This window comes from Lathyrus oleraceus, chromosome 5 (assembly GCF_024323335.1).
Source record: "Lathyrus oleraceus cultivar Zhongwan6 chromosome 5, CAAS_Psat_ZW6_1.0, whole genome shotgun sequence".
In the NCBI taxonomy this organism is placed as follows: domain Eukaryota; kingdom Viridiplantae; phylum Streptophyta; class Magnoliopsida; order Fabales; family Fabaceae; genus Lathyrus; species Lathyrus oleraceus.
Genome location: NC_066583.1, coordinates 39,197,070 through 39,209,222, shown reverse-complemented (window position 1 = coordinate 39,209,222; position 12,153 = coordinate 39,197,070). Strand labels below are relative to the sequence as shown.

At 34.0% G+C, this 12,153-nt stretch overlaps 1 protein-coding gene across 2 annotated transcripts; it reads right to left on the bottom strand.

Moving 5' to 3' along the window:
- Positions 1 to 6,729: 6,729 nt before the first annotated feature.
- LOC127083298 (AP-4 complex subunit mu) lies at positions 6,730 to 11,804 on the bottom strand. Of its 2 annotated transcripts, none has more exons than XM_051023602.1 (13): positions 11,599 to 11,804; positions 11,412 to 11,506; positions 11,131 to 11,334; positions 10,917 to 11,030; positions 10,681 to 10,809; positions 10,472 to 10,583; positions 10,070 to 10,164; positions 9,870 to 9,974; positions 9,704 to 9,798; positions 7,481 to 7,568; positions 7,299 to 7,359; positions 7,131 to 7,204; positions 6,730 to 7,008 (listed from the first exon to the last, which is right to left on the bottom strand). In XM_051023602.1, the coding sequence occupies exons 1-13, from the start codon at positions 11,654 to 11,656 to the stop codon at positions 6,910 to 6,912; spliced, it is 1,329 nt and encodes a 442-aa protein (XP_050879559.1). In that variant the 5' UTR covers positions 11,657 to 11,804; the 3' UTR covers positions 6,730 to 6,909. The 2 variants fall into 2 exon arrangements, with proteins under 2 accessions (XP_050879559.1, XP_050879560.1); XM_051023603.1 differs by having other exon boundaries at positions 11,432 to 11,506; positions 11,599 to 11,672.
- Positions 11,805 to 12,153: the final 349 nt, after the last annotated feature.

Here is a 12,153-nt window from a genome sequence, read left to right as displayed (position 1 = left end):
AATTAATCAATCAATAAAATGCGACGAACCAAAAATAGTACATGCATATAAAATAAAATGACATTAATAAAACAGGAAATATTCACTATGGTTTACGTCGGTAGCACGACACAATTAAAAAAGAAATTGACACAATTAAATATTATTAAAGAAGAAGCATAAAATAATAGTCTTGAAAGGAAATCATAAATAGAAAGCATGAAATGGTATCCTCCCCCACACTTAAACATAGCGGTGTCCATAATGCTTTAGTGTCAAGCAGGAATGCGGAAAAATCTTGTAGATCAGCCACTACGATGATCAGTAGGATCGGTGACAGGTAGCCTAGAATACACCACTTGGTGAAGGTGATCAAATTGTTCGTTATCTACGTCCATAAAGTCGTATAAGTCTTGGCGAATAGTAGTAACATCAACTCTTATATATGTGACTTCCGTCCGAAGGGTATCCAGTGCCAGATTATGGTTGTTACGAGAAGTGGCACGAGCAACGGAGACAAGTGTAGGTGCATCAAAGAGAGGGGGAGGACTATGGAACTCATAAACAGGAGTTGTTATAGGATGTGAAGGTGACTCACCATGGCCTTCTAAATCATAAAGCCAATTAATACGGTCGTGTACACTGGTTCGCTCAATGTTGGGCAGGGTGAATTGGTGAACTACCTCATGGCTAATTAACAGCTGGAACTCCTTAGGTCCAAGGTTTCTTATTAATCTTCTATTAAAACAAAAGGTAATGTCCATTAGTCGGATGCCTCCTAGAGGTGTTAGGCGGGATAGTCCGGTTCTTAGGGCTAAGGTTGCAGCAATCATGGTGACCTGTCCACCAATATGGATGGGACCATGAGTAGCATGGGCAATCCTATCTAGGATTGCAAGCATGAAGGTCGCAGCATTAACTGGCATGGACTAAAAAACACAGAACAAGATGAATAATTCATCTCTAAACACACTAGTACTGCTTTTCGGTTTTCCAAAAGGGGTGTAAGCTAAGATCATATAAAAATAACGAATAGGAGGGTTATGGATTTGGGCGGATTTCCTGGAATCGGGTTCAGTTCATGTTTCTCCAGAAATCTTAGTCCAGAAATAGTCAAGTTCACGGGTCATAGATGCATCCTCTTGTGCTATTGTGAAAACGTCGGGTCCATTAGGAAATCCTAACAGATCTGCCATCTCACGATGGTTAAAATTATAAGTGTACCTAAAAAGTCTAAATGACACTCGTCCTCTATTGAATCCCCTCCCTTGGTTAGGGTCATAGAGAAAGGAACTTGGGAATTCTAGTGTTAGCTTATGGTATGTTGAGAATTTCCTCCTAGTAAAGCTTTCCCACCTAGGGTGGAAAGAAAATATCTTTCAAGTAATATGGTTAAGAATTTTAGGCTATGTCACCGAAAGAAAGGCTTAGACTCCAAATGGTTAGCAATGGGTATACCTATTACTATAGGGTGGTTTACAAAGGCTCAAAGTTATAAACAAAAAACTGCCTCAGTGTGTGTTGGTCAAACCAGATAACTTAATCGGAAATAAATCAAACCAGATAAGAGAATAATGCATAAATACACTCATAAAGAAAGAAAAGTGAACAATGGAAATATTTGGCTCAAACCTTACTAGATGAGGTATATGTAGGTTGAGTACAAGTCCGTTGATTCTTTTCTAATCCTTCGTGTTTAAGTTGCTAGTTACTATTGTAATGGTCAAATTTCTTTTGGATCATTCGTTCAATGCTAAAGTGCTAAACTTGAAATCTGAAAGAAATAAAAGAGCTACAAACTTGTTTATTAAAGACAGCATGGATCTTCATGGAAAGGTTATTCTTAAGTAGCTAGTTACTCTTGTGGATGGTCTTGAATAAAAAGAAAGTAAATTCTGAAAAATAAAAACTAATTAAAATTGATGTACATATGTATTTTCTGTAAACTTGGGACTTATCAACACTTGTTTTGCATATCTTTATCAAATTTTCAATAAGCATCTCCAATGCTGCAAAGCAATTCCTGCAAAATAGAATTAGGTTTTCACCTCTGGTACCCAAATCTTTTTGGGTCCAGGTGCTTTAGTTGCTTTAATAGGTCTATAGATATTCCATTTTGACACTCTTAATTTAGAAAAGAAGATTGGCTCAATACGGCCAATTTTATTTAAAAAATTGCATTTAAAGATAGAGCGATTAAACTTCTTTTTATCATACGATCTATCATGTTTATAACCTACACCATTTTTATTGAAAGAAGTTTTTTGACTTGAAATAACTAAGTTGAGCTTATCTTTCCCCTTAGTAAATTTCTCTAAGGTTTAACGCAAATTAGCTGCTTCAATTTTTAAAGATTTGCGAGAATCGTATTTAGTTAATTTTAAGAATTCGTTTCTTATGCTAACAATTTCTTCCCTAAGAATCTTATTGGTATTTTCTAAAAATTTGACATAACATTAAGATCAATAACGTTCTTCTCAAACTTTTTATTTTCTTAGTGAGCTTAACATTAAGCTTAAATAATTGATTATGAGTTAGATAAGCTACCTCATGTCGTCTTCTTTTGAAGCTTTGAGGCACACATGATCAAATTCTCTTTTTTTTAGAAGGTGTTTCATAAGATTCTTCTGATGTATCATCGGGTATATTCTTGAAGACATATCTGCAAGAATTTCTACAAGGATCTCTTGATGTTTCTTGCATTTATTCACCATTTGTTGCTATCTCTTCCTGACATGAAACTGGATATGGTGGATCTCTTAAGATTATTCCAGAAGTTGATTCTTCACTTAATCTTCTAGATGTTGTTTCTTTATCATCTCTACTTTTGAATATTCTGCTTCCTGGAGCTTCTTCAAATATTCTACTGGATGAAGCTTCTTCAACAAATTTATTGAATGATGATTCTTCAGGTGATCTTTCATCTATCGAGATTGTTTGTTCAAAGGACATTATTAGAGTTGATTTCACTATATCCTCTTGATGAGGATTCTTCTAGTAAACTTGAGTTCATTCCTTCTTCTTTCAAAAGATGGATTAATTCGTTGAGTTTCTTGATTATCTTCTTTTTTCTAGATTCTTCCTTAAACTCAACAAACACACTACTATCTTTTAAATTTAGGATTGGATTATACTTTTGGCTCTAAATATTAATTCTTAGATAGCTGTTAAAAGCATAGTTTATAATAAAACCTTCAAGGGTTCCGATGGTTTAGTATCATCTGTGAGAATGACTCTCAAATTCATCTGGAATTTTAAATTCTCAAGTTTGTGTGTTCATTATCTCTTGCTTGATACTTGGAAAGACTCCATAAATCATTTCAAGAGTGTCTCATACTTTCTTGGCAGACTCACAAGTAAAGACATAATAAAATTTCTTGGAACTTAAAGCATTTTTCAAAAGATGTTTGACTTTAAAACCAATTTTGACTTTTCTTATATCTTCTTGGGTTCAATGAATGTCAGATTTTTTACTAGATCGTTAAAGGATAAGGTAGAAATAAACTGGCCATTAATTAAAATATCCCACATTTCAAAATCATTAACTTTAATAAAACTTTCAAATCTAGCTTTCCATAATTTAAACCTATCACCATCAAACGGTGGAGGTGTATTCATGAAAAGTCTCATATTATAAGTATGAGTGTTTGTAGTCGTCTTCTTCCTCTTAAGACCATTAGTCTTTAATCAGGAGTTAGTCTCTTATGCCACCTTTTGGTCAAGTGACTCTAAATACAAGAGGGGTGAATCGCATGGGTTTAAAAAGCCATTTTTTAATATATTTTTTTAACAAAATCATAGTTTAAAAAGCTTTTGCAAATCAAGCAAGATAAAGGCAATGAAAACAAGGAAATCCGATAGATGGAAATGCAGCGAATATAAGCAACTAGAAAGTAAAGACATATGGAAGAGAGAATAGAACCATATATTTATAGAGTTTAGCTCTAATTAAGTGACCTACACCTCTCCCCAAGAATTACTTCTTGAGAGTTTCCACTATGATGTGAGCTTTTGATAGGATTTTTCCACGAACCTCCTTACACAAGGATTTGAGTTTTACAATGGCTAACTTCCCAATCAAACACATATTTTTAACTATGGATACCTCACAACCAAGATATTTTTCCACCAGGACAATCTCGAACCAACTGTGAGCTTTTAATACAGGATGAGCTCACGAATCAACTGAGGACTTTTAACACAGGTTGCGCTCACGAATCAACTAAGAGTTTTAATAACGGATACCTCCCAACCAAATAGAGATTTTAATTGGCTTGCCTCAACAACTAAACAAGAGCTTTTTACTTGGTTTAGCTTACAGCGAAAAATAAAATTTCTTTCAATAAGAATTTAAAATAGTGCCCTTACACCATACCAAAACACCTCACACATATAAAACTTCACTCTCAAAAGTACTAAGGCAAAAGTGAGAAAATAAAAGGGGAGAGAGAGACAGAGAGAGAGAGGTATTTCAAATGTGTTTTATGGTGTAAAATGAAGTGAAGAAAAGCCCTCTATTTATAGGACAAAATTTGACTTGAAAAGGAAAAGATCCATGAGAATTTTTAATGTTAATAATTGAGTAAGAAAATGGCATAATATATTATCAAGTACAAAAATATTAGGTCGTTACTAATCGAATATTAACCCTAATAGTTGATTTTGAGGTGTTACAAAAGGGGATAACCAGTTAGGCATAAGGGTTAATCGATTTAAACAGTGTAAAAATGCACTCATAAAGAACTTTTTGAGCTTTTAGAAAATCATTTAGACACAAAAATATTTTTTGGTACTTTTAATATTAAAAAAAGGCTTTTCAATCATTCGAAAGTGCGTGTGTGATTTTCCTTAGTAAAATCGAGATTTAATCTTATACCTTTACAAACACTGATCACTCAACACAAACTTAGTGAGCTTTCACACTTCCTTTCATTCACAACTTTAAAGTTTCTGGTTCCTTATCACATTATCTTTGACTTTAGCACTTCACTAGAACTTTGAGTCTTCTTTTGAAGAGGCTTAAGATAATTCTTCATGATAGACACCATCATCATACATACTTCTTGAACAGAGATCTCCGCTAGCGTCACCAAACGCCGCTTGATATGAGGTGTTGTCATCCACATAAATGCTTTGATATCTTGATCTTTAAGCACCATAACTTGATTATTGCATCGGATGACGAGTTCACTTTATAGTGTTATCATCATTATCTTCACATGGACTTGATCAATACTTCTGATTAATACTTCACTTAAGAGCGTTGTCAACGTCAAAATCAACCAGGTTGTTGAGACATCATACCTGCAAGCACATAGATCCACAAATGATATCATCTCCCCACCTAAAAGAAGAAGTTGTTGGTATCTTTGTGCCACCTCTTAGAAAATGTTGTCAATGGACCCATGATCAATTTGGTTATACCATCATCGAATCATCTTTCGATGGGAGTATTCAAACAACTTATCTTATTTTCGTTACGAAGACATATTTTAGTGATAAGTCACAGAACAGGAAAAAAGAATAAGTTATAAGCAACATAAAATAAGAAAATAAAATACATCGTAAAAAATATTAAATGTTTGTCCCTCTCGAGTATGTCTTCTCATGTGATTTTCATTCAATGGCGAGATAAAAATGGTTCACAAACCTTCATGATATGATTCATATTATAGTTGTGGCTTCTACTATACATCCACCTAATACACCTCGGGATCCTCTCTCGACTCTATTTCTCAATTGAAATCATTGCGCAATTGAAGTAGTGGATCTGTGTGATTTAGTTTTGTAAAACTGTTTTTAAGTTTTTAAAATTTGGAAATAACGAAACTTATTTAACAGTCTAATTTTACAAAATTATTTTTAAAAACTATTTTTTATTTGCGTTTTAAAAACTAAAAAACTAAAATAAATTTTAGAAGTTTTGGTTTTTAATTTTTAATTTTTGAAATTAGAAAGAGAAAAAAAACAAAGAAAAGTGATACATTTTTCATTAATAACAAATTTGTAATATTATACAATTTTAAAATAATTTTTAAATTTTGAATTACCGAACATGTTTTCTTTTTATACTTTTCTTATAAACTATTTTTTTAAATTGATTTACAAAATATTTTTTAAAACTAAAAACTAAAACTCATTCAAACGAACTCATAAACTCAAAATTTTAACAAATGTGTAGTAACTTTTGTTTAATAGTTAGAAGCTTAGTTGAAAAATGACATAATGTAGGATGTGTTCAAATTCTATGATTTGAATACCAAATCAAATCACTATGGATATGGAAGCTATGTATGTGACATTTTTAGTGTCCAATAATTTTAACAGATTTCCAGTAAGGTTAGATTCGATGCCTATTATTACAAGTTATTCAAACAAACAAAAACAGAAAAATGAACATTCGCTTTATGTGTCCCCAAAGGAAAGAGAATTTCTAAATTCACAACTTTTGCTGATGTTTTGTGCATGGATTCATTGTTCTATTATAATCGCTCCCCTAAGAATCATTCGTACGCTTCTAGAGCTTTTTCACCTTCAAGAATATGACTACAACTTTTTGCTTTAGTCTCACATCTTCCTTTCTGACTATAGGCTAGGATACATCCAAGACATGTAAGGCCAGGGGAAACAGAATCAGATTCTCCTTAGAATTCCATGTGATTTTATAATGTTTCTTTTAAAATATTAGCATTAAACAAACATTAGGATTTCTAGAAAAAAGAAATTTTAAGGTTAAATATATGTTTTCAATTCCTGCAAACAAAGAAACATTAGATTATTAATTCAGTTTTAAAACATCTCATTTTGGTCTCTCCATATTCCTAAAATGTCAAAAACACTAGATGTAGTTTTCCTGGAATTATTCAGCACACATGAACATCCATCACTTGGAAAACATTCAGAATTTAGCTTTTGCAGATATTGGGATTATTACAACCGTGCAACGTATGAGTTTGCTTGGGTTACATATCGAACCCACCGATATGGATTATGACTTTTCGACTTCTTTGCTATTTGCAAGTATTTCACCTGCACCAAAAAGGCCAGAATTTAATTTCTAAAGAATGAGTACAATCATGGCACTAGATTATCAGAAAGATCTAGCACATTTTGCAAAAGAAAATGCTTCAAAATTATCTTCAGCATTTTACCTGAAGCCTTGAAGAGTTGTACATAGGTATAGTGAATGTCATGCTAAGAGGCCCGGCTTCTTTCATGATATTTCCTGTATTCGTTCGTTGCAAACATGTTAATTCATTACAAAGAACTATCTCTCTAGACATTCGGCCAAAACAGAACAGTCGGAGCATTGTATATACCATGTAATTCCTGCGAAAACGTCAGCTTTGCTCGTAAAGTATGTTCAGATCCACCAACAACCTGTTAAAGAATGGACAACCGATATTATCAACTAGTAGTACTGCTCATACCAGCCTCAAATGTATAACAGAAGGTTCTTTGTTAGCATCAAATTTTTGGTGTTTAAAATATATTGAGATACCTTTTTTATTCCCCATTCCAGTCTTTTATTTGCTTCCTTGAAATCAGTGGTGTGTCCAACCGCTCCAGGTTCTAACTCAAAGTTGACACTAAAAAATTTGAAATAAATTAGCCAACAAGATGAAGTATGTAAGAATAGTGCCAGAAAACACTCACTAGCATTGACTACCATCCCACTTTTTCTAGCCCCACACCCACCCACTTTCTCTCTCTCTCTCACATACGCCAAATCTCTAGTGAAGCATTGACTGACATAATGGAGTTAGTGCCAACACTAGCAGACACTCTTTTTTCACACTCAGTGCAGAAAATCAATGGTGAGGCATTAAAAATCACTAGCATACACAATCACTGGTAAGACATTGCCATAGTAGCACTAGTGTCAGTACTAGCTACCTCTCTTCTTTCCCCCCCACCATTCAGCAAGATGAATGTTTTGAACACACAGAAGAGAGAAAATCATGGGTGAGGTGATTAGTCATCATTTTTATTAGTTTTATCCAAGTATTTTCATCAATTTTGTAACCATTTATTGTTTTTGATAATTAATTAAGTAGGTTTTTCAAGAAAATTCGCATATTTAGGTTTTAAATTATTTAACGACATTTTTTCTAGTAATGTGCTGTTTTGGAAAGGTTTGATCTATTTTGAATCAAAGGAAGGACCATAAGAGGAGAAAAGCAATCTGACCAATTGCCATACGTGTATAGAAGCCTCCATACACGTATGAAAAATTTGTGAGCACCTAGGCCAAGTATCCAGATGCCCAATAGGGCATACACAGGCAAAAGTCGCCTATGCCATACACGTACAGAAACTACCATATGCGTATGGAGAACCTGATGACAAGCATCCAGACGCCCTCCTAGCAAACAGACGCCCTGCATACTCTGGTAAAAAGCATCTAGACCCCCCAGATCTAGTCTAGTACAGACGCCTTCACAACACAATTAAGCATCCATATGTTTACCAAGGCGTGTGCATGCAAAATCAACTTTTGACAAAAGGCGTACGTAAGCCTAAATCTGAGCATGTAGGCCCACTTAAGATTATTTAATAAGAAACCTTGTTATTCACATTTTCTTGGATTTTGGACAGCAAAAGACGCTCTTGAGTGCAGGAAACACATTAGGAGCAATGGGGAGCATAATTCAACGGATTTCATGGTTGAAACTTTCTCATCACTGATTTATGTGTAACTTTTATAATTCTTTCAATGTATTTTATTAGGATTATGGCTAGCTAAGCTCTTTAGTGTTAGGGATGAGTCTGACTTTGATTCCCCTATGCACCCAAATTGACCTTGTTATTGATACTTAGAGAAAATCACCGCTGAAACATGTACTGCCATAGTAGAGTTAGTGCCAGTACTAGCTGGCACTCTCCGTTTTCCCCCACCATTCAGCAAGTTGATTATTTTGAACACACGCAAAAGAAAATCAAGGGTGAGGCGCAAAAGCGGGCACACACAGAATATCACTGGTGAGTCGTTGACTGTCATAGTGTCACCGCCAGAATTAGCAAGCACTCTCCTTTTTCCTCCTTCCATTCAGCAAGTCAAATTTATGAAAGAGACTCTTAGTATTGGGTGTTAAATTTTTATAGATGATGAGGGTTGAGAATACCGGGTGTTGGAAAAGGGATGGCTTGCTCTAGTTTGAAAAAGCATAGGTATCATAAGTCAAAATGGTAAAATTGACTGCTGTGGTGTTTATATGCCATACTTGAACTTCATTCTTAGTTCCCAAATCTTTGTTTTCATAATCTCTTATGTTGTTTGATACCCATCAATTCTACCAAATCCAATGACAAGAATATATCACATACAACCATGTGTGACGTGAAAGGAAGTCTGTCAGCCAGCAATTTTCTGGTTGTGGTGAATAACTAAAAACTATCTTCAAAGATTGGTGAAATCCAGGTTGTTAGTAAAAAATGGTAGGGCTTTTTATTTCCTATTCAGCGGTTGCACAAGTCTTTTGCTAAAAAGAATAATCAAAACACAAAATTATTTGATTTGATGCAGTGATTTTTTTCTTCTATTTCTTGTTGTCAATTTTATTTATTATTGCAGGTGGGATGAAGATCATCTTATTTGGCAACCCTCCCAATATTTGGGCTAAAGAAAATAATTTTGACATTGACATTGACAATAAATACTAATCGTGTCTATCAACAATAACTAAATTAATATGTACAATAATTAGAAAGAAAATTTAAATACCGAGCTGTAAATGTAGGAAGTGGCATTTGTACAAGAACAGTGTTCGCATTGATGCTTGAGTTGAATTCAGCTCGCACTTTAATGGTCACTTCAGCCTATGAGAGTATAGCAGATTGTTAGAATGACTAAAAACACAAGAATTAGAAAATTAGAGAGTGGATAAAACCTTGAGTGGTCCTGTTTCTTCAATCAAAGTATTAATACGAAAGGGTGGCTTAAATGCTTGAGTTATACGATAATTCATGACAGGAAATTCACCATCTGGTGGTACCTATCAAACAATTGCAGACATCAGTAAGGGGCCACAAAAGTATAAGATACTATTGCACACCTCTATATAGCTAAGCTTGTGTAATATGCACTTACCAAAGATAAAGTTCGGTCAACATCAAAACTATCAAGATGTACAGATTCATGAAAGTTACAATCATCTAAAATAACAGCACCAGAACCTCTATAATCTGTTACAGATGATAAAATGAGATCAGAATAGAAGGCAGGATATACAAAAAACTGACAAGGATCCAAAAAATCGATGAATCAACCAACATTTCAGACAACTAAACTAAACTTGAAATATTCCTTTACGTTAAATGACAATAAACATACAGTCAAGAATTTCAACATATATTAGAAAATTACAACAAAGTGTCCTACATTACTTCACAAAACAACAAGAAAAAGGCATGGTAACAATTACAAAACCATACATATTGCTTTACTGATTTCAACTTTCAAGGGGAAGAAAATATAAAATAGTTGACCTACCACTTGTTCCTATACTCAGGTCCTCATTGAGTGCAAGTCGAATCTCTGGGTTACCAGTAAGATAACTCTTCATTTGAATGGTTCCATCAATCTCACTAGTAAGTATATATCCCTGTTTTAAACAATACAATCCATATCACAAAGCTTCAAAATTTTGCAGCTTCTAAAAGAAAAGAAAGACAGCATAACAGATGGCACAAGATGCTCACACTAGAATTGAATGTGACACTAATTTTCTCAATTACATCAACAAAGATCTCATCCCTCTTCCTACCACCAGGTTCATTAGCAACGACAGATTTTGTAATAGCTGTACCCGGCATTCGCTTGCTCCCGTGCTGCAAATACAAGAGTATAACATTAACAAGTCAATAAAACCATGCTCAACAAACAACTAAACGCATGCAGCCAATCAGATTCGCCGTTCGAGTCTAAAAATAGTTACCATAAAAATGGAAGTGGGACCAAGGGGCATCTGTGCATTCTCAATCACAATTGGCTCATTGAAAACATACGACTTCAAAACCTCAGTAGACGTCGTTTGCACATAACCAAAATCCTGGAACAAATTAACATAAGTAAAACCAGACATTTCACATGCAAACCATTAAAAAACCCAATTCAACCAAAGAACAACAATAGCCCTAATAAATACTCACAATCATTTCATCAAGCAGTTCGTAGACAAGCACAAAATTCTTCCTAAAAGAATCTTCATTAAGAACACCGAGGTAATCTTTGATAACACGTGCAGTTCTTTGCAAAAGTTCCAAAACAACAGAAGGTGAAACATTAACTCTAGTAGTAGCAACAAACAACAACCCAGCAACCTTCACATGGAAGTAGTTCACACCATCTACATTCTATCAACACAACAGAAAACAATAAAAATTAAATTCAATACTAAAATTCTTTCAACATGTTGAAACAAAATACCTACGAAAACAGGTGGAGCATCACCATCAGCATCCTCTTTCCAGAACTTGACTTTTCGGAAAAACGTTTCAGCGCTTCCCTTTTGTACTTCACCACGATCTGCATTTAAGGGAGTGAAAATTAGTGATGAGTTTTGAGAATGTTGAAAAAATGAAGAATGGTGAGAAATGAAATTGGAAATGAACAGAGACAGTCGCGGAAGACGATGTTGTCGCCTCTTTGGGAAAGGACGAAGAACTGAGAAATCATGTTTTGTTGCTGTGTTTCTTTCTTTGCTTCTTTGATTCTTCAACTCAACGCTTTGTCTTGTTTTTCACCTTTGTTACTGTTTTTTTACTTTTGTGACCACGCTTCGCAACAAATGTATTGTCGTTTTTGCCACGCGGTAGACATGCGACTCAGAGATTAGGAACGTCGTATGACTGTTGTCGTTTATTCGATATATATTTTGTTGTTATTTTTTTAATGGTTTTTTTTTGGGGTAAAATATACTTCTCCGTTCTTTTTTAAGTGTCTCTTTTTTGAAAAAATTTTGTTTTTTTAAAGTGTCATTTACAAAGTTCAAGTTAGTATTAATTGTATTTTTGTTAAAATTACCCCTAAATAATTATTATAGAAAGAGAAAAAATAAAATAAATGTAATAAATAACTAAGGGTATTATAGGTAAAATGAGAAATGTCGTTGAAAAAGTAACAATAGATTAAATTTCTTGATATGCATAAAAAAATTAAAAAATGACACTTGA

Excerpts from the sequence above, each read along its gene's own strand:
- LOC127083298 (XM_051023602.1), bottom strand. The coding sequence starts at position 11,656 with ATGATTTCTCAGTTCTTCGTCCTTTCCCAAAGAGGCGACAACATCGTC. Across the intron at positions 11,335-11,411 it reads GTGATGCTCCACCTGTTTTC|AATGTAGATGGTGTGAACTA; the intron begins GTAGGTATTTTG and ends TTGTGTTGATAG. Across the intron at positions 11,031-11,130 it reads AACTGCTTGATGAAATGATT|GATTTTGGTTATGTGCAAAC; the intron begins GTGAGTATTTAT and ends AATTTGTTCCAG.